The sequence below is a fragment of the Tenrec ecaudatus genome, chromosome 5 (assembly GCF_050624435.1).
Source record: "Tenrec ecaudatus isolate mTenEca1 chromosome 5, mTenEca1.hap1, whole genome shotgun sequence".
Taxonomy (NCBI): domain Eukaryota; kingdom Metazoa; phylum Chordata; class Mammalia; order Afrosoricida; family Tenrecidae; genus Tenrec; species Tenrec ecaudatus.
Genome location: NC_134534.1, coordinates 86,343,304 through 86,363,752, shown reverse-complemented (window position 1 = coordinate 86,363,752; position 20,449 = coordinate 86,343,304). Strand labels below are relative to the sequence as shown.

Sequence of the window (20,449 nt, the reverse complement as noted above, 5' to 3'; positions counted from 1 at the left end):
TCCTCACAGAAAGCACCAGTAAGCATTCACTTTTCATTCTCTCCTTCTCCCAGTCCTTGGTAACCACTAATCTATTTTCTGTCTGTACAAATTTACACATTCTGAATATTTCATGTAACAGAATCATATTTTGTGTGTCTCTTACCTAGCATAATGTTTGGAAGTTTATCTACATTTAGTACGTAGCAGCACACATCATTGCTTTCTTATGGTTGAGTAATATTGTATGTTCATACCATATTTTTTTAATCCATTCATCTGCGGACACTTGAGTTTTTCCATCTTTTGCTAATAGCGAATTAAACATTGTTTAAATTTTTATGTACACATGCATGTTTGAATCACTGTATTTTAACTACTTTTGGTTTGCTCAGGAGTGAAATTCCAGGGTCATATGTTAATTCAGTGTTTTATGTTTTGAAGAATCCTTGAACTATTTCCACAGTGGCTGCACCACTTTACAGGCCTCCCCGCATCCTGCGAGCTCCAAGTTCTCCACATCCTCTTTAACTCTTGTTATTGATATTCTTCCCCTTTCATAACTATTCCAGTGGATATGAAAGTCTAGTGGAACTGAGTTTGCATTTCCTTCATGACTGATGATGTTGAGTATCTTTTTATATTCTTTTTTATTCTTGTTGTTTATTGTTAATGTACTTTAAATGCCCATAGGATCTTTAATTTCTATTTCATTTCTTCCATTGTCATATTTTTTCTTAAAACACTATTTTTAATCACTCTTACAAATCTTATAAACCTTTACAAATAACCAACTTTGTGGATATTCTGTATTTTTCTGTTTTCTATGAAATTTATTACGCTTTTACAATTTCTTTCCATCTCTTTGCTTTGAGCTTAATTTGTCTTTTGTCCAACTTAAGAAGAAAGCGCTGATCGCTGATTTTAGGCCTTATGTTGTAATATGAACAATTATGAAGCAGAATGAGAATGGACTTCAATTGATTTCTGAATATTCTTGCTTTTGTTGAATAATATCCTCAGATTCCAAAGCGTTTCTGAAAAGCTGCACATGGAATGTAAAGCAGAGATGGTGACACCGCTGGTGACTAACCCTGGGCACGTGTGCATCACAGACGCAAACCTGTATTTCCAGCCTCTCAATGGGCACCCGGTAAGGACTGGCTATGGGTCCTGCTAGAGAGCTACTTCAATACTGGATTGCTAACGTAAGCCCTTTTCCCTGAGATTGCCTTCGATATACTGATTGACTTCGATATACTGAATCCTCAAAATCATTCCTCTCACAACCAGTGTCTGTGTTACAGGCTCCCTGCATCATCCTGTGCACACTGCAGTTTGAGCATTTCTGATCCATTGCCTGTCCCTTTTGGGCACTTGTTCTCTTTATACAAAGAAATGTGGCCTGTCCTGAATTTAGAAAAGTCAACAGAGGTTTATACCCTGGTCCTGAAAAGTACTTCCAGAAGAGATCAATGAAATGTATTATGAATCAGAAGGAAATGGAGGGTGTGTGTTTGTGTGTGTATTTATAGGTACATATTTGTTGATATTTCCCTATTCGCCTCCTTTATAAAGAAAATAAACACAATTGATGAATGTATGGATTGTGATAAGAGTTGTATGAGCCCCTAATAAAACGATTAAAGAAAAAAAAACACAGAAAAAGAAAAGTAGATCTGAATCTTTTTTTTAAGGAACTGTGCAAAACAGAGGGACATGCAGAGATGTGAAACAATCTTCTGATTAACAATTTGAGGAATAAAGTGCTTGATGCCTATCCAAGAGGTTGGCAGTTGAGAACACCCAGAGGCACCTTGGAGAAAAGGCCTGGCGGTCTGCTTCTGTGAGGTTATAGTCCTGAGAACCCAGTGGACCACAGTTCTGTTCTGCTCTGACACATGTGACATTGCCCTAAGCTGGACTGTATTCAACAGCAGCCCTTTGCTTGCTTATTTTTGTTCCTGTCAGTAAGATTAAGTCAGGCTTCTACCCTGGAGCTGTCAAAGGTTTGTTGATTTCCAAGGTTTCTAGTTATATCTCCTATTTAGAGTGGCTTATTCTATGACCAGAACCTCTCAGGTATTCTGATAGTATACCCGGGGCATTGGCAAGGTAGCTAAAATATATATATATATATATATATCAGTGTTTTCTGGTATAGAAGGTTACATTTGGGAAATCCTCCAGGTTGATCATTATCTATCACTGAAACATCTCATACTTTTATGAATGGCAAATCATCCTATTATTATTGGATCCACTAAGTGGCTGGGCAAGCTGTTCAAGTCCTTCCATGTACATAACGCACCTTGGTGGGTACTTATTCTCTAGTAGATAATGAATTGGCTTGGATCAAAAACTTCTGGAAATTTTCATAGTATGAGCATTTATTCCATTCCCAAATGCCTGGGAATCCTTGGACAGCAGTTTCCAAGATCTGGCTTGAAAATTTAGGATGCTTTCCACAGCCGGACAACGTGGCTTCTGTCAGCGTGTTCACACTTTCACTCAGGAGGACAAACGTGGATGTGTGACTGGTTAGCTGATTTCAGGGCCTTTATAAACACCTTTCTGTAATACAATCTTTTAAGGCTCTACAGAACCATTGGATTTTCCTCTTGATAAATTAAGAAAATATTTTTAGGGAGAGTTTTATATTACAGTTATTTATGATCCTTAATACATTGTAATATCTAAGGAGATTAAATAGGATTTTTAAAATGTATCGGTACTAAGCAAACAATTGGTCAAAAAGATAGGGAAAGTCCTGAGAGGTTATCTACAGGAAGCATTTAACCTTCCTGATCCTTATGATACAGCCTTGTAAGCTGAAAGTAACCTGAAAGGACAAGTTGCTGTGTGATGGTTTCTGTGGGCAGGCGGGTGGGACAGGGGCTTGCTGCGGCCATGAACCCGGTGAGGGTGGCATGCCAGACCATGCAACCAGGTATGCTTTGTTCCTGGCTTTCTTTCCCAAGTGCTCACTTATTTGTAACGCATCAGGAAGGCAAGCTTTGGTCATTTCTTCCATTTCTAATAATAAAGAGCAGCTCCTAATTGTGTCAGCATGTTGATGTCAGAGCTGTCATTTTGTTTTCAAAGAAACCTGTGGTCCAAATAACACTCCAGGAGATCCGTCGGATTTACAAAAGGAGACACGGCCTCATGCCTTTGGTGAGTGTAAATGGCTACCTCCATCCCCTAACTGAGAGAGTTACTGTGAAAGGTGTTTGGCCCCAAGAGCAAGAAGGCTGGAGTATCCTTGAATTTTTCATTCCTGTTTTCTCAGAGTGCAGGGGCCGCTCCTAGAACAACAGGCAGAACGAACCCAGCACGACTCCGCACCCCCCCTCGCTATAGCACCATCACCAATTAAAATCGATTTTAGTAGATTGTAGAATATTCATAGTTGACTTAGATTAATTCAACCTTTAGCCTTGGTGATGGAGGAAAATGGAGGAAATAACCACTTAAATCATACAAGCAGCCCTTTCGCCAGTCCTCTGACTCAGTAGGGATCATATTTATATTGGTCTTACGTGCTTACTTTATAAATGAACCTCCACATAAGATATAATTCCATGGTGTTTGAATTTGACATCAGTAGACATTTATTTTTCTTAATTGAGATTAACCAATAACAGTATTATTACCAAAGCACTGGGGAATTTATGCATCTAATTTTTATGTTCCATATTTGTGCACTGTCACTGTTTTGCTGCCTATTTATACTTAAAGGTGACTTTATTCTACCAATACTAACAGAGCTTAGGGAAACAGAAAATTTTTAAAATCATGTTTTGGAAATGAACTGCACTCAGGAAGAAATTGACACTGATTAAATGTCTTCCAGATACCAGTACTTTATTGTCATCATGACCTCTTTGAGGTTGATGATGCTGTAGTTTATAGATGATGAAACTGAGACCCCAATTAGCTCACATTCCTGAGTCCCCTCACTAGCCCTGGTTGAAAACCTGTATCTGAACCAAGACGGTGCTCTCACTCCTTCTTGGCTTATTTCTGCCCCATCCTGGCCTTAGCAGCACAGTTTTCACAAAACCTTGTGTTTTCCTAAAAGGAAATCAAGACTGGGGTATTCATTATAAATTTATTAGGTGTACCTAATTATTTAATTCATTTGAAAAGTGAACATTTATGTTTGAAGAAAGATCTGAAGTATTGTATTAGCTAATTTCAACACAATAAGTTCTCAAAAGCTATCACCAAAAAATACAATCCCAAAGAAGACTTTATAAACTGGCTAAGATATGTGTCCTATTTGAGGGGAATTTTAAAATACACTGTATACGTGAGTCAAATCCAGCTTGAAAGAATGAAGAAAAGATAGGCAAATCGGAAATACAAATGTTTAATTGAAAGGTTTTGGCAATTGTGTAGCATATATTTGGGTTTCAACATGAATATAATGCATTTGATTTATTCTTGTCTTTCTGAATTTATAGGGCTTAGAAGTATTTTGCACAGAAGACGATCTGTGTTCCGATATCTACTTAAAATTCTATGAACCGCAAGAGAGAGATGACCTCTATTACTATATTGCCACATATCTAGGTTTGGTGCTTACTCATCCTTATTTTTGTTCTTGTTATTGCCACTCAATTCCTAAGTCACTGGGATGGGCTCTTTAAAAAAACAAAAAACCCCGATAATCTCCAGAACAGCCCTCAGTATCTTTTCATCAGTAGCTGTGGTTGCCAAAAGTTTAACAGTTAATTACCAGTGTGTTTTAAGAACTATTGCTAAATATGATGATAAATAAGCAATATTTATACTAGGGTTCTAGTTGTACATACATTGAATGATCCCAAATGAAAACTGTTTAGACACGCTGCGGACAAGTTCCTGCAGTACGAGGCTTACTCCTGTTACAGTCTTCAAAAGAGACATCTAGTTAGAACAGAGGCTTCCAAAGAGGTCTGCTGGGCCGGCTCAAGTGCACACTCAAGGTCACGGCAACTGCACTGGGATTCTGAAGGGATTCTCGTGGGAGATTCTCTCCAAAGTTACAACATGGTCACAGGGCTTATGAGGAAGTTTTAGGAAAATGGAAAACTACATGGATTAGAAAAAAGCCAAGAATATTATCTTCATTCTTGTGCACATTGTTATTAGCTACTCATTTCCCCTCGGTCTCCCCTGCCATACAAGAATGAAGAAAATGTTCTTAATCTGATTGTGGTGATGACTGTAGAACTCTTCTTGAAATGATGGAACGATTGAATTTCATGATATGTGACTTGTATGCCAATAAAACAAGAAAGAAAGAGGGCAGGACAGTTGTGCCGAGGATCATTTTTCCCCATCACAATGGACCTGTGCATTCTTTAAAGGTAGCAAGGGCTGTCCTATGAGAATTTCAGTGAGAAATCTTACCCCATCCAACTTGCAGCCCTGAGTTTGCCCCATCAGACTTCTTTTCCCCAAATTCAAACCCTCTGCTTTTGAGCCAATTCCAACTCACAGCATCCCCCTGGAAGAGGGAACTGCTCCGTGGGGTTTCCAAAGCTGTCAATTTATATGGAAGCCTCCTCTCCTGCAGAAAGAAGTGGCCAGGCCACACTGATGCCCCTTTGGCTAGCGACCCAATCTTAACCCACTGTTCCACCAATGTTCCCACTCGCAATGCAAAGAACGCTTAAAAAGGACATTATTTGAGTACTTGAAGGTTATCAAACTTGCCACTTTTAGGTGTAAATCAAAAAGTGCAGAATTCTTTGGGAAGGGTTAATTTATGAACATGAAGATTCGATATTTAATATGACTTATCCAGTAATATGTGATGATCGATTGTAACCATAACCACAAAACCAAGAAGCAAAGCAAAAGGAATATGAGAGCATAGTGCCCTGGTACTAGAAGTCCCTTTATTAATAGTGTTTCCTCCAGCCTCCTTGGAAAATGTCTGCCTTTATTAGAACAGCTATATTTTAAACTGCCTAGCTAATTACAATATTAACAAAGGTGCCAGGCGATTAGATTGATTGTTAAAAAGTATTTTGGAATTTTATTAATATAATCCTAACTTTTGTTTGCTCTTCTAGTCAACAGTGATAATATTTATGGGATACGTTTTATATACATTTTATATTCCCCTTTAGAAATGAAATTTTCTCCAAGGAAGGAATCGTTTTCTTTCAATAAAAATTTTTATTTTGTAGTTGAGTTAGGTTTTTCCCCTCTTAATTAGCTTTTTCGATTTACTTAGGTTTCTGAAATTGGAGGAGTCCTGGTGGAGCGTGGCTCTGCATTAGGCTGCTAGTCACAAGACCTGAGGGAGAAAGACGGGACTTTCTACTCCCGTAAAGAGTCCCAGCCTCCGGAACTCACAGGGGCGGTCAGGGCCACTATGAGTCAGCATCAGTTTGACGGCAGGGAGTTTGGTGTGAGGATGTTATCAGAATTAGGTTCTTGTCTTTGCCAATAAAGAGTTTCACTGCAGAATATTTTAAGAGGCTCTTAGAAGGAGGAAGCCATATCCAGCACCACAGATATATTGACTTATTCATTCTGTGCACATACGCCTGCCTTTTTAATTTTTTAAATAATTTTATTAGGGCCTCATACAACTCTTATCACAATCCATACATACATCAATTGTGTAAAGCACATCTGTACATTCATTGCCCTCACCATTCTCAAAAAATTTGCTCTCCACTTAAGCCCTTGGCATCAGGTCCTCATTTATTTCTCCTCCCTTCTCCCTCCCCCCTCCCTCATGAGCGCCTGATAATTTACAAATTATTGTTTCGTCATATCTTTCCCTGTTCGACATCTCATTTCACCCCCTTCTCTGTTGTCCGTCCCCCAGGGAGGAGGTCACATGTAGATCCTTGTAATCGGTTCCCTCTTTCCAACCCACTCTCCCTCTACCCTCCCATTATCGCCACTCACACCCCTGGTCCTGAAGGGATCATCTATCCTGGATTCTCTGTGTTTCCAGTTCCTATCTGTACCAGTGTACATCCTCTGGTCTAGCCAGACTTGCAAGGTAGGATTCGCATCATGATAGGGGGGTGGGGGGGGAGCATTTAGGAACTAAAGAAAAGTTGTATTTTTCATCGGTTCTGCGTCTCACCTTGACTGGCTCGTCTCCTCCCTGAGACCCCTCTGCAAAGCGATCTGCAGTGGCCGACAAATGGACTTTGGGTCTCCACCCTGCACTCCCCCCCTTATTCACAATGATATGATTTTTTTTGTTCTGATAATACCTGATCCCTTCAACACCTCGTGTGCTTCTTCCATGTGGGCTTTGTTTTTTCTAAGCTAGCCTTTTTTAGAGGTTCCTGTGGGTTAGACTTTTGGAACTTCTGTATGGACATGCTTTGTTCCCACTAGATGATGTCAGATAGCAAGGGGTTCTGGGGGATGTAGTCCCTAGGGCAAGGTACCATCCACAAAGCGATGCTGGTTCTGTGTAAAGTAGCCGAGTGATTGTTAAGAGCGAAGGCCTGTATAAGGAAGCCGTTCCCACGTCTTTTGCTAGCCCAAGTCTCCACCTTTGCTCCCACTTACAGCAGGTTGCTTCCTCACCTTCCTCCTCAGTTTATTTTCTTTTTCTAACTGTAGCAAGATTACAACAAAAAGCTCAACTTTTATGGCGAGCCTTCAAGTTTAAAGTTCCAAAACGTAGCCGTAATCTAAACAGTGGGCAATATAAAGCTGCCAGTTCTTTTTATGCTTATTCTTAAGATCGTTGGTGCCTTTTCTGTGGTGGTTCAAGAGTAGAACAGAGCGCAATAAGCATTTTCATTTTTAAGGCGTGATAGCTAATTAAAGAAGAAATTTGATAAACGTCAATATTGAATCAACAAATGTGTTGGAGAAGTTGCTTGATGCAGCTAATAAAAGGTTAAAAACAATTTTTCTAAACATAAAAGAAAGTTTATTTTAGGACAGCTGACTTCTTTTTAGCGTCTCTCTGAAAGGAGAGTTAACTTCAGCGTCCTGTTGTACCCCTCACTGCCGCTGAAGACTTCCCAGTCATCGCACCCCTATAGGACCAGGGATAACTGCCCTGTGCTTTCCGAGACCAGACCCCATGGGAGGAGAAAGCCTCATGCTTCTCCTTCGGAACAGCTGGTGGTTTGGAACTGCTGACCTAGCGGTTCGTAGCCCAACGCATATCCACTGTACCACCAAGGCCCCTGCCGTGCTATATATAATTCCATATTTAGTGAGGTATTTCTGGGAATGGCCTTTCTGAAGAAATACAGAAATATGTCCTTCCTGCTATTAACCATTTCCCATTTAACAATTTTTCTTATTCTTTTTCACATGAGTGAATAATATGTAGTCACTGACAAAAATTCCACATCTAAAAAAACTGATTGGTTTTTTATTTCACCCCCCTCCAAAAAAAAAGCTTAGCCAACATACGTTTTCATAGATAGCCATGGTTTCTTTTTTTTTTTTTTTTTAAGAAAACGCTGTTATTCCTAATTTTTAGTTCCCATACAGTTTACAAATACACTTTTACTCTGAGAATCCTGCTTCACAAAGCAGTTGAGCTAACACCCATACATACAGGTGAGGAGATGGCTAACATCCACTATTGTTCCCTACGTCAACTATCATTTTAACGTCGTTTTGTTTTGAAACGATTGCAAATAGACTACATAATATACGTGGGCATAAAAGGCAAAGAAGTGGATCTCTTGAAACACTTAATGTATAATAAACAGTGCATATTATCAACATGTACACGATTCACATAAAACGATGAGATAATAAAATGTATTCCTTTAAAAGGATAGCTTTTATTATCAATAAAATATTACATATCTTTTAATACTCTGGTACAATACTTCAGACACTGCAGGAAAACCAAGTGTAGGTCTAGTTATCAGCTTAACAAAGATTCCTTCTTCATGGGTATAGTTTCTTAAGCCAATAAAATTAAGGCACGTTTGTATGTCCTTTTTTTAAAGATATATTGTTGGCTATATATAATATAGTAAATATATTACCATCAAAATATTTATGTATTTTTTCCACACTTTTAAGTTTGGGTAGGTTAAAACATATTTTAGTGGTTGTATAATAATTACATATAATTTAATAATCTCGCCAATTGGTCTTAGAAATGTTATTCATGTTTAATGGAGTAGCCGCACTGTTTAGAAACAAGGTATTAGCCTACTTTGCTTTTCTTAAAATGTATTTTCAAAAGTCTACTGAATGGCCTATATCTGAAGCATCTAGATTTTAGCAAACTATTTGAAAAATGACGTGGTCAGCTTTCTGGCCTCCCTTTTCCTCCAGAACACCACGTAGCAGAGCACACTGCCGAGAGCTACATGTTACAGTGGCAGCGAGGACACCTTTCGAACTACCAGTATCTGCTGCACCTCAACAACCTGGCCGACCGGAGCTGCAATGACCTTTCTCAGTACCCTGTCTTTCCGTGGATAATAAACGACTACTCCAGCCCTGTGCTAGGTAGAGACCAAGCACGAATTCAAATAGAGCCGAGTTTAAAGTGGTAACCCCTATTGGTTTAAAAGAAGAGAATCAGTTATCTTTTGGAGTCATGATGGGATACGTGAAACCCATTTGAGTTTTATTGCTAGAGATTTCCCATCTTCATTCTAAGATGCTAGCTATTATGTGTTAATATGAAAAAAGGAACTTTCTGACTTCTTTAGGGAAAGGCACAGCAGGTATGCACATCACACTGTTAGCAGTATTATCTGCAAATACCACCTTTTGGAACATTTAAGTTTCTCACTTTGAAAATAGGACTTGGTATATCCTCTTACTTTAAAGATTACATTAGAAAATATGGTTACCAAAAGTAACAAGTATTACAGAGCATTTGTAAAGTACTGAAATAATCACAAAGAACAATGAATCATAATCATATTACTGAGTGATAACTATTTTAACTTCTCTGTTTTAACAAGTATGATCTATTCTAATTTTCTTTTGTAGTCTTTTAAAGTTATTTATCATTAATAATAGATGCACTTTAACAATTAACTGTATCAAACTCTTGTACTTGAAAGAGAAAGCAACCTTTCCAAAACTATTTTTCTGATAATATTCAGGTATCTGAATTCTAACATTATTGCTATTTATATCCAATTTAGAAAGCAAATCTTGGTAGAGGATTTTTTAAAATTTTTACTGTTTTACTTGGTTTGTCTAAGCAAACTTTAAAATAATTAATATTCACAGTGTTACTAAATTAGAGTACTAAATACTGCATAATTGGGGTTACTAACATAAAACTCAAAAAATTCTAAGCAGAAGTTCCATTTAAGCAGCCAGTGGATGTGCAGTAATTCTTAGAAATCTATCTCAATTTTTGTAAAGGTATTTATGTTATGGGAATAAGTTAAATAAATATTTGCATATGAATGGATTGGGGGGTAATGTTATCAAGCACAAGCTGGAATTATATGTTCCTTTACTTTTCTAGATTTGTCAAATCCAAGGACCTTCCGGGATCTTAGTCAGCCGGTTGGGGCGCTCAATAAGGAAAGACTGGAGAGGCTTCTGGTATGTGTTCTCTTCGAGCTTGTTGGACCCCACCAGCTTTTGAGTCACGTCTTGTATTATTCTGAAACAGAGCCCACAGAATAGTTTTCTCTGTGTGGTAATGAACCACCACCTGCAGATAAAGAATTTGATCTTTCTCATTGGTTCCTAAGAGATTCCACTTGGACTTTCCTTAATAGTTGAGGTGCCTTTGCAGACCACACGTGAACATTTATTTTAAGGAGTAGGTGCTGGTCAGACCAGAAAGACTGCCAAGTAGCCTGACACCACGTCACCTCGGTGTCACCTACCACTTACACGAGCGCGGCCCCCGTGGTGACTGCAGTGAAGTGCCGAGCACAGAGCCGTGGCCTCGTTGGCAAACGGAGGGTCATGCATCCTCTTTGGGATATGGAAGCTCTGCACTGAGAACCCTCACCGGCCTTGCCCGTGCCTCTTTTCTTTGTGATGGGCCTGATTTGCATCCCTGTGCTGTAATAAGAAGCAAGCATGTAATCTTACCGACAGCACTTTTTATACGGTACTTATTTCTGATTATTTCTCTCTAAGTCATTCCAGATAACCAGCAAACCCAAGGTAGTAGTGGCGTCTAGTAAGTGAAAGTGAAATGGCCCAGGGGAGGCCCCGAGCTTTTCAGCTTACATCCTGAAAGAGTAGTACAAACTCAATGCCACTGAGTTCACAGTGGCCATATATTTTCTGAGGTTTTCCAGGCTATCCATCTTTATGGGAGCAGTTAGCCTTCTCGTTCTTTTGAGGAATGGCTAGTGGGTTTGAACCCCCAAGCTTGCAGTTAGCAGCCTGAGAATTACCCGACAGGGCCACCTGGGATTCATGAAGCTATAAGAATCTAAATACCAGCTACGCAGCCAATCAGCAAGGTGAGAATCAATGTGCGTCTTATTAACAGTCTGAAAGGGCAGTGGGTAGATTCTCCAAGACTGCCTTACTTTTCTACAGACATTTGGGACGTTTATCCTCCTGTGGATGTCCGCACATTTGTCTTGTTTCATTTTCCCCCCATAGTATAGTAGCCTTCTCTGGGAGTATAATCAATATTTGACCGAGCCATAGGATTTACAACCTGGCCCATGGCTACCCATTCCCCTTCAGACAGTATCAGTGTTCTCAAAGGAAGCATTTATCTAGGGGTACGCTCTTTAATTCATGAGCTCATACCTTTCTCGTTTTTCTCAGGGCTAATTGTCTTATCTTAAGCTCGAGTTAACAGAACCCCACCAGACGTATGTGACCTAGGGATATGTTCACATACGAAGTTAGGGTGATCATGATAATGAGTAAAGGGGTTCTTCAAACTTAGTTTCTTCTTACCATGTGATCAAAACAAACTCACGAAAAACCCCCTCTCAGGCGTTAGTAGAAAACTCTTGAAATTATGGCCAACAGGTCAGAAGTTAGTGTCTTTTGAACTCTTGACTTTGTAGCTTGCACTGACCTTTTTGGCAATCTGAAAGAAAGTGTCCTTTTACTTTGTGAGATCTGACCTACCTCTGGATGCCTAGAGGCCGAGAGAGTGCCGACCTCATGAACAGCTGATACAGATCCCTGGAATATGGAGAAGTGGAGATTTGATTAACTTTACATAATAATACATAAGTTGATTCATAATACATAGTTATAAAATTCTGTTGTATCTAATACTATATTTTCAGGATTGAATTTATGTTGACTCTTCACCCTTGAATATAGCTGCCCACCGTTTTTATTTGTTGCTAACAACCCGGAAGTGACCTTTATCAAGTTCACTGACTTATTTTCATGCAACTCATTGTGGACAGAGTACAAATACTCCATAAGATTTCCAAAATCGTTACAGGGACAGACAGCCCCATTTCTCCTGCTGAGCAGCTGGTGGATTTAAACTGCTGACCTTGCAGCGAATAGCCTGATACTCAGCCCACTGTATCAACAGGCCTCCTTACATTACATCAGTACTATGTACGGTCAGTTCTGTGCACTCAGCCCCCGCATTGTATGACTGAGGCAAGAAAACCAGGATGCTTCTTCTAGGGATCCTGGGCTTAGTCACAGATTTTTTCCCCTTTAATCTTCTCATTGGCCTATTTAGGAGAGAAAATAAGGAGTGTAGTATATCTATAGCATGATTTCTTTTAGACTTTTATTGCTTTAGCTAACACTGCAATTTCCATTTATTGTAGACCCGCTACCAGGAAATGCCAGAGCCAAAATTCATGTATGGCAGTCACTACTCTTCTCCTGGTTACGTGTTGTTTTATCTTGTTAGGATTGGTAAGATCCTGTATCATCACCACATTTACATTTTATTTCTGTTAGGTCAAATGAGTCTTTGATCTGATTTAGCTGTGTTGATTTTGTTTCTCTAGCACCAGAGTATATGCTGTGTTTACAGAATGGAAGATTTGATAATGCAGATAGAATGTTCAACAGGTGTGTTATAAATATATCACTTTTAATTGTAATTTTTTTCTAGTTATACAAGGGTAAGTCAAAAAGTATTGGTACAAAATCATAGAAATCCTTATTGAACAAAATTATCAAGTTATGCAGCTATTATTTCTTGGCATCCTCCATCTAGCTCTGTCCACTTTTGAAGGTGGGGTTCTCATCTTTCTCACCCTCCCCAAAGACCCCCTAGGCGGACTTATACCATATCCAATTGGCGGCTGGCATCCTCATGAGACTCAACCATGTTCCTTCTAAATCATCTTTGAGTTTGGTTAATGACAAGCTGTCTGGGAGGCCAAAGCAGGGGTGGAGCGTGGCTGGGTGGTGTAAGAGCTCCACAAAAAAATTTTGGGAAGACCATCCTGGTTGCCCTCAAAGAATTAGTTGAAACATTGTCAGGGTGGATAGGAGATATCGGTCCTTTTCCTCATTTTCACTTAGGCACTGTGATTACCCTGGGCTCCTCAAGAACATCTGTCGTCACTTTGGAGCCCCCCAAACAGTCTCCATAACCTTCTGGACTGACCGCTCTGCCTTGAATTAAGCATGTGGTCTTCTCAGCCGTCCTTAAGATGCTTGGTTCATCCCCAAATGTGGTTTTATTCTGGATGGACTGCAGTCCCCTAAGCTTGTTACAAATCTTCATTGATTTGGAAAGATACCCACTTGAGTTTGGGTAAAAATTTAATACTATTCCTGCCCTCAAAATTGGGAGCCACCTTTCCCCGGTGGTTGCAAAGTATCTGTTTTTCGCAAGATACTATAAACTGTCTTTTTTGAAAACTAAGGCCTGTCGATTACCGAGAGCATAAATCTGCAGCCATCCACTGATCACATACATACTTAAACATGTATTATTTGGAATAAACCTATGCATGTATGAACTGGAATTCTAGTATCAGTACTTTGTAAATTATACATGTATAATTTGTGTGTCAAACATTAGTTAAAATGTAAAAAAAAAAACACGTTTTTTGTTTTTTTTTCAAAATCACTATTGGATCTATCTTATTTCCTTTCCAGGTATTTTTGTAGGTAAATGTGTGTTTCTAAATTGAGGACATGGTTTTTTGACATGTAATTTTAAGTTTCATGTTCTATAATATTACATCATAAATCCTCTCTCCCATATTATATTCTTCAAAACAGTGGGGTTTTTTTCAAAAGTATTGTATCACATTCCAAGACTGATTTTCCCTTTGTTGGGCCTTTGTTGTTACCAACACCTTGCTCTACCTGTGAGAGTATTTCGCTATTTTAACTTACATTGCGGTTAGTAGTCCACTAGACTGCCAGGGTGCACAACCTTGGAAACCTCAGGGTCTTTTCTTTTGCCCCATCGAGTCACTGTGAGTTGGAAATCCACTTGATACCAGGGGTTACTGTCCAAATCCAGGGAGAGAAAGTCGCAGGTTGGCACTAAATGAGTTGTAGTACACCTGAAGGGTTAATCCTGGATTCTGGAATATCCCCCTTCGTTCCTTGTCCTGGTTCCTCTGCAGCCTGGGAGAAGTTGCTTAAATACATTGGACCCGGGGCTGTAAGTGGGATATGTAGATGGTTAACAATTAAATGCATTAATGTAGGTAAAGTATAGAACAAAATAGTGCATTGGAAGCTGCTCCTGGTATTATTTGCACAGACTTAATTTTAAAATCAGTTCTTTGTTTCTTCCTTTCATATTTAGTATTGCAGACACTTGGAAAAACTGTTTGGATGGTGCCACAGATTTTAAAGAGGTATGTAATTAATAAAGCTATTGCTTTACCAGGTAGATTTAGAATTGCCCTTTTTTTTTAATGATTTTGCTCTTCTCTCTCTTTTTTTTTTTTGGTCTGAAACTTTCAGTTGATTCCTGAATTTTATGGTGATGATATCAGCTTTTTAGTCAATAGCCTAAAATTGGATTTAGGAAAGAGGCAAGGAGGGAAGATGGTTGATGATGTAGAACTTCCTCCTTGGGCTTCAAGTAAGTATTGGAGACATTGAGGTATATAAATTCTTTTTTTTTTATTTTAACAATTTATTGGGGCTGATACAATTCTTTTCACAGTTCATACATATACATACATCAATTGTATAAAGCACATCTGTACAGTCTTTGCCCTAATCATTTTTTTCTCTTTTCTTCTTTTACATTTTATTAGGGACTCCAACACCTCTTACCACAATCCATACATATACATACATCAATTGTATAAAGCACACCCATACATTCCCTGTCCCAATCATTCTCAGGGCATTTGCTCTCCACTTAAGCCCCTTGCATCAGGTCCTCTTTTTTTCCCCCCCTCCCTCCCTTTTCCCCCCTCCCTCATATGCCCTTGGTAATTTATACCTCGTTATTTTGTCATATCTTGCCCTATTCGGGGTCTCCCTTCCCCCCTTCTCTGCTGTCCCTCTCCCAGGGAAGAGGTCACATGTGGCTCCTTGTAATCAGTTCCCCCTTTCCAACCCACTCACCCTCCACTCTCCCAGCATCGTCCCTCACGCCCTTGGTCCTGGAGGTATCATCCACCCTGGATTCCCTGTATCTCCAACCCTCTTATGTACCAGTGTACAGTCTCTGTCCTATCCAGCTCTGCAAGGTAGAATTCGGATCATGGTAGTTGGGGGGAGGAAGCATCCAGGATCTGGGGGAAAGCTGTGTTCTTCATCGATACTACCTCACACCCTAATTAACCCATCTCCTCTCCTAAGCCCCTCTATGAGGGGATCTCCATTGGCCGACACTTGGGCCTTGGGTCTCCACTCTGCACTTCCCCCTTCATTTAATATAATATATATATACACATACATATATACATATACACATAAATACACATACATACACACACTTATATCTTTTTTTTTTTTTTGCATGATGCCTTATATCTGGTCCCTTGGGCACCTCGTGATCGCACTGGCCGGTGTGCTTCTTCCATGTGGGCTTATTTGTTTCTGAGCGAGATGGCCGCTTGTTCACCTTCAAGCCTTTAAGACCCCAGACACTATCTCTTTTGATAGCCGGGCACCATCAGCTTTCTTCACCACATTTGCTTGTGCACCCATTTGTCTTCAGCGATCCTATCATGGAGGTGTGCAGTCAATGATATGATTTTTTGTTCTTTGATGCCTGGTAACTGATCCCTTTGGGACCACTCGATCACACAGGCTGGTGTGTTCTTCCATGTGGACTTTGTTGCTTCTGAGCTAGATGGCCGCTTGTTTATCTTCAAGCCTTTAAGACCCCAGTCACTATCTCTTTTGATAGCCGGGCACCATCAGCTTTCTTCACCACATTTACTTGTTCACCCACTTTGGCTCCAGCCGTTGTGTCGGGAGAGTGAGCATCATAGAGTTCCAATTTAATAAAAGAAGGTATTCATGCATTGAGGGAGTGTTTGAGTAGAGGCCCAAGGTCCTTCCGCCACCTTAATACTTGACCTATAAATATAGACACATAGATCTATTCCCCATCCTCCTATATATATTTGCATGTACATGTCTTTGTCTAGACCTCCATGAATGCCCTTTGACTCCTAGCTCTTTCCTCCATCTCCCTTGACCTTCCTCCTGCCCTACTACCATGCTTCATCACCACCTGGGCTAGAGTATACCTCTTCTATAAGCAACCTTACCCTTGATCATTTCCCACCAGGCCTGCCACTCCCCCTTCTCTACCATTTGGGGTCCCATGTTTTTCCCTTGTCCCTGGGTTTGTTAACACCACTTCCTTACCCCCCTTACCCCCCCACCCCAAGTCCCCCCGGAACTGTCGGTCCCGTTGTTTTTCCTCCAGATAGTTCATCCAGCCTGTCCTATTCAGACAGACCTGTGGAGTCACTAACATGCACGAAAACTAGACAGAGGAAAACAAAGCAACAGTATACAACTAGACAACAAAACAACAAAAACAAACCACTGAAAAAGAACAGAACAAAACAGTTCACAAGAGAAAAGCTTGTAGTTAGTTCAGGGATCGTTTGCTGGCCCTTAGGAGCGTTTTCCAGTCCATTCTGTTGGGGCACCACGCCCTGGCCCCAAAGTCCACTTTCAGCATTCCCTGGGGACCTTACCACTCCATTCCCTTGCTGTTCCGCTGCACTCCCCCAGTGATTTGCCTCGGTGTGGTGGGATCAGGTCAGGTGCAATTCCCACACTGTGTCTCCGGTGCAGTCCCCTGTATCGCGAGGTATATAAATTCTTGACTGAATAGTACAATTTAAGCATTAAGGTCTTAATTCTTATAGTTGCTTGGATTTTTTCCCCCTGAAATAACTCGCTCATTTTCTGAATGAGGTGAAATCAGCCCCAATTCAAACATTTCCATCTGTCTATAATATAAAAACATTCCTATGTATTTAGGAGATCTAATTGTTGTGAAAATGGTCTGACTACTTCCCTGCCACCACTAGCAACACCAAATAAAAGACCTATTTTATATGATAGGGGAATGTACCGTATTTAACCTATCTACCCTTGCCTGTTCTAGAGGCTTTACCTAAATAGGAAGTAGACAAAGCAGAGGGAGACTGACTTCATGACTTGGTTTGGTCCGATAGGCCCTGAGGACTTCCTCCAGAAGAACAGAGATGGCCTGGAAAGCAGCTACGTGTCAGAGCATCTTCATGAATGGATTGATCTTATATTTGGCTATAAGCAAAAAGGGAGCAATGCTGTCGAGGCCCAGAATGGTATGCAAGCTCACATCGTACTTGGTGTTGGAGATGTTGGGCCAGAGCAGTTCAGCTTAGCTCTTTAGCAGAGGGAACTTTTATCAGAAAACCGTGTTGTTGACTCAGTGACAGTGCATGGACACAGTAAAGGAGAGGGAGGAAACATGTTCACCTGAAGGACACCTGCTCACCGGGACTCCTTCAGGTTCTTGGGAGATTTTTCTAAAATAATTGTAAATGTGCTCTTCATCACACTCACTGTGATACTCCAGTGGCCTCACATCCATCGAAAGGCCCGCTGTGTCTTCTCTCAAGTCCCAGGTTCCCTGAAGACTTTGCTGCATATTCGGTTTTCACCTGCCTCTAATTTTGTGAATATTGATAACAAGATGTGACCTGGAAATCCAGACTTGATTACTCCCAGGGCTTTGCAGGGTAAAAACAAATAATATCAGGCCTGCTTCCCCTAAGGAGAAAGAATATTGCCTGAGAAATAAACCAAGACAAGTAGTCCTTGAACCTAACAGAATTTTATGCAGTCAAAGATAATTTCAATAGTTACTGAGTTAGACATTAGTCTATTGTACATAGCAAATGTCAGTGTCTTGGAGCACAAATTTATAGTTGTTAGGTTGTTTAAGCTTTGAGGAGAGTGTATATGACAATGAACTACTATAATCTTCAATAATGTTCTATGCCTCTCTTTTTAGTGTTTCATCCCCTGACCTATGAAGGAGGCGTTGACTTGAACAGGTAACTAAGGTCTATAAAGAGTTTCTGCTTGAGTTACAAAGTACCTCCTTATCTAAGTGATTACTGTAGTTATTTGAGAGTATTAAAGATGAAGCTGTTGCAATGAATGAGACCATGCTTTCGTCATTACGTAAGTTATTGAACCTCGGAAAACTATTGAGAGGTCTTTGATGTGGTTCAGACAGTGTTGGCATAGAGCTGCCGTTTTTAATCAAGGCCCATCTCTCAGAGCCGTGTGTTGTTCAGTAGAAGTGTGTCCCGGGCACTTTCACCTGGAGGCTCACGTGGCTTGTATTCTGTCCTGAAGCACTGAGGACCCTGACGAGAAAGTGGCTATGCTGACCCAGATCCTGGAATTCGGGCAGACGCCAAAGCAGCTGTTCATGACCCCACATCCCCGAAGGATCGCACCGACGGTTAAAAGTGTGCCCCAGGCGTCTGGTCATCATGCGTCGGTGGCCGATTGCCCAGGTAAATGTCAAGGATGTAGACGCGAGTGCTTTCTGTTTGTGTTCTATGAGCATGGCTCGAGGGGTTCGGAAGATGACACAGACCATGAGTTGGGGGGCTCCTGCGGGATCACTGTGCTTCCTGTCCCATTGTAGTTCTCATGAAAACTGACTATTGACGTTGAAAGAAGACAAATGGTTTTTATCTCCCAGTAATTTAGCTTGCGTGAGCTATGACATTTTCTTGGGAAGTTCACTTCTTTCCTGTTGCTACTTCCCAGCCCTGACGTGGTGTTGCTCTTCCTCGCCCACCCGCACGTCTTCAGTCCTCAGGGCTCTGGCTCCTTTGCGCGTTTCCAGTGTCCTCAGTAGAAAACATGAAGGTAGAGTATCTGCTGTGTGCGGAGCGCGCAGTGGGACCAGCCCCGTGCTCACACCCTGAAGGGACGCACGTGCCTCCGGTCCCCGTGCTGCACGGTCTAAGACCATCAAACCGCAGGTGCCCAGGAGCCCTTTCATACCGTCTAGAAGCCTACAGCAAAGTAATTGCAATTCGTATTCCTGCTAGTTCTCCAGGCTGTCTGTCTGCTGTGCTTTTGGGTTTCTCAGGCCCACACAGCTGAGCACTCCCTGCTTACTCCTAGTTGGCCAAAGAGCTGACTGCAGTCATGTGACTCATAAGTGACTTGTCCTTCTTTATAAGACGGCCCCCCATAAGGCTCAGTGACAAAGACCACTCAAACTCAGGCTGCCTGGTTGCCATCCCTGTAAGCACTGTCATGTAAGTGTTTTAAAGGGCAGACACTTGTCCCAGCCCTTTGTGAAAGCCAGCCCGATAGCAGGAACCCAGAAAGAGAGCACCAGGAGGCACATGAAGTAATTAACTTTACCTCTTTTTCTGTCTCCTCCAGACCCAAACAAAACCGCAGTGGTCTTAGGGAACTGCCTGATCTTTGCAAGGATTTCTGACAAGGAAGTGGTTGCTCAGTGTCATATTGCCTCAAGTCCTTAAGTGAAAACCTTGAAAATACTGATAAAATTTTTAAAGTTCATAGTATTTAATGTTACTTTACTACGTTTCTCTACAGCTTTTCGGAGTTCCTAGTGCTTACCTCGACTAACCTGGAGTTCTATGACATGTACATTTCAAAGCAGTGATTTTTTGATGGGTGATTTTTGTTTGTTGTTTGATGTTAATAGAAATCACGGTGTATCAGATGCTTGTGGTTTCTTACTAAGTTAGCTGACTCACTTAGCAACAATTTTATATAGTGTCTCCAGGCGAAGAGTCCTTCGAAGACTTGACGGAAGAAAGCAAAAGCCTGGCGTGGATGAACATCACCAAGTTGCAGTCACACGAGCAGCATAAGATCCACAAAGAGTAAGCGCAGCGGTAGAGCTTTGCTTGCGGCTGATACTCTTTGCCAAAGTGGGACCGTAGCTTAGAGCTAAACTTGTAAAAACTCAGTTAAGGGGACGCTCTCTGTAGAACCTTGACCTGCTCTGATCCAGGGTCACAGAAACACAGTTAGCATGTTCATGATAGGTACACTCTCAGCCGTGGTGGGTGTGTGGGTCCCGTTTAAATCAGTGTCAAGTCAGTGCTTCCTGAAAAGACATAGATGATCTCCTCTT

At 40.8% G+C, this 20,449-nt stretch overlaps 1 protein-coding gene across 1 annotated transcript in view; it reads left to right on the top strand.

The window, feature by feature from the left end:
• The window catches only part of NSMAF (neutral sphingomyelinase activation associated factor), a 71,494-nt gene that overhangs the window by 32,384 nt on the left and 18,661 nt on the right, over positions 1–20,449 (top strand). Inside the window, exons 10-22 of the mRNA XM_075549701.1 lie at positions 1,003–1,132; positions 3,085–3,156; positions 4,449–4,557; positions 9,268–9,444; positions 10,427–10,506; positions 12,687–12,777; positions 12,873–12,936; positions 14,642–14,693; positions 14,803–14,923; positions 17,499–17,630; positions 18,323–18,365; positions 18,673–18,836; positions 20,087–20,195. Coding sequence (XP_075405816.1) covers positions 1,003–1,132; positions 3,085–3,156; positions 4,449–4,557; positions 9,268–9,444; positions 10,427–10,506; positions 12,687–12,777; positions 12,873–12,936; positions 14,642–14,693; positions 14,803–14,923; positions 17,499–17,630; positions 18,323–18,365; positions 18,673–18,836; positions 20,087–20,195 — 1,344 coding nt within the window. The remainder of the gene's footprint in view (positions 1–1,002; positions 1,133–3,084; positions 3,157–4,448; positions 4,558–9,267; positions 9,445–10,426; positions 10,507–12,686; positions 12,778–12,872; positions 12,937–14,641; positions 14,694–14,802; positions 14,924–17,498; positions 17,631–18,322; positions 18,366–18,672; positions 18,837–20,086; positions 20,196–20,449) is intronic.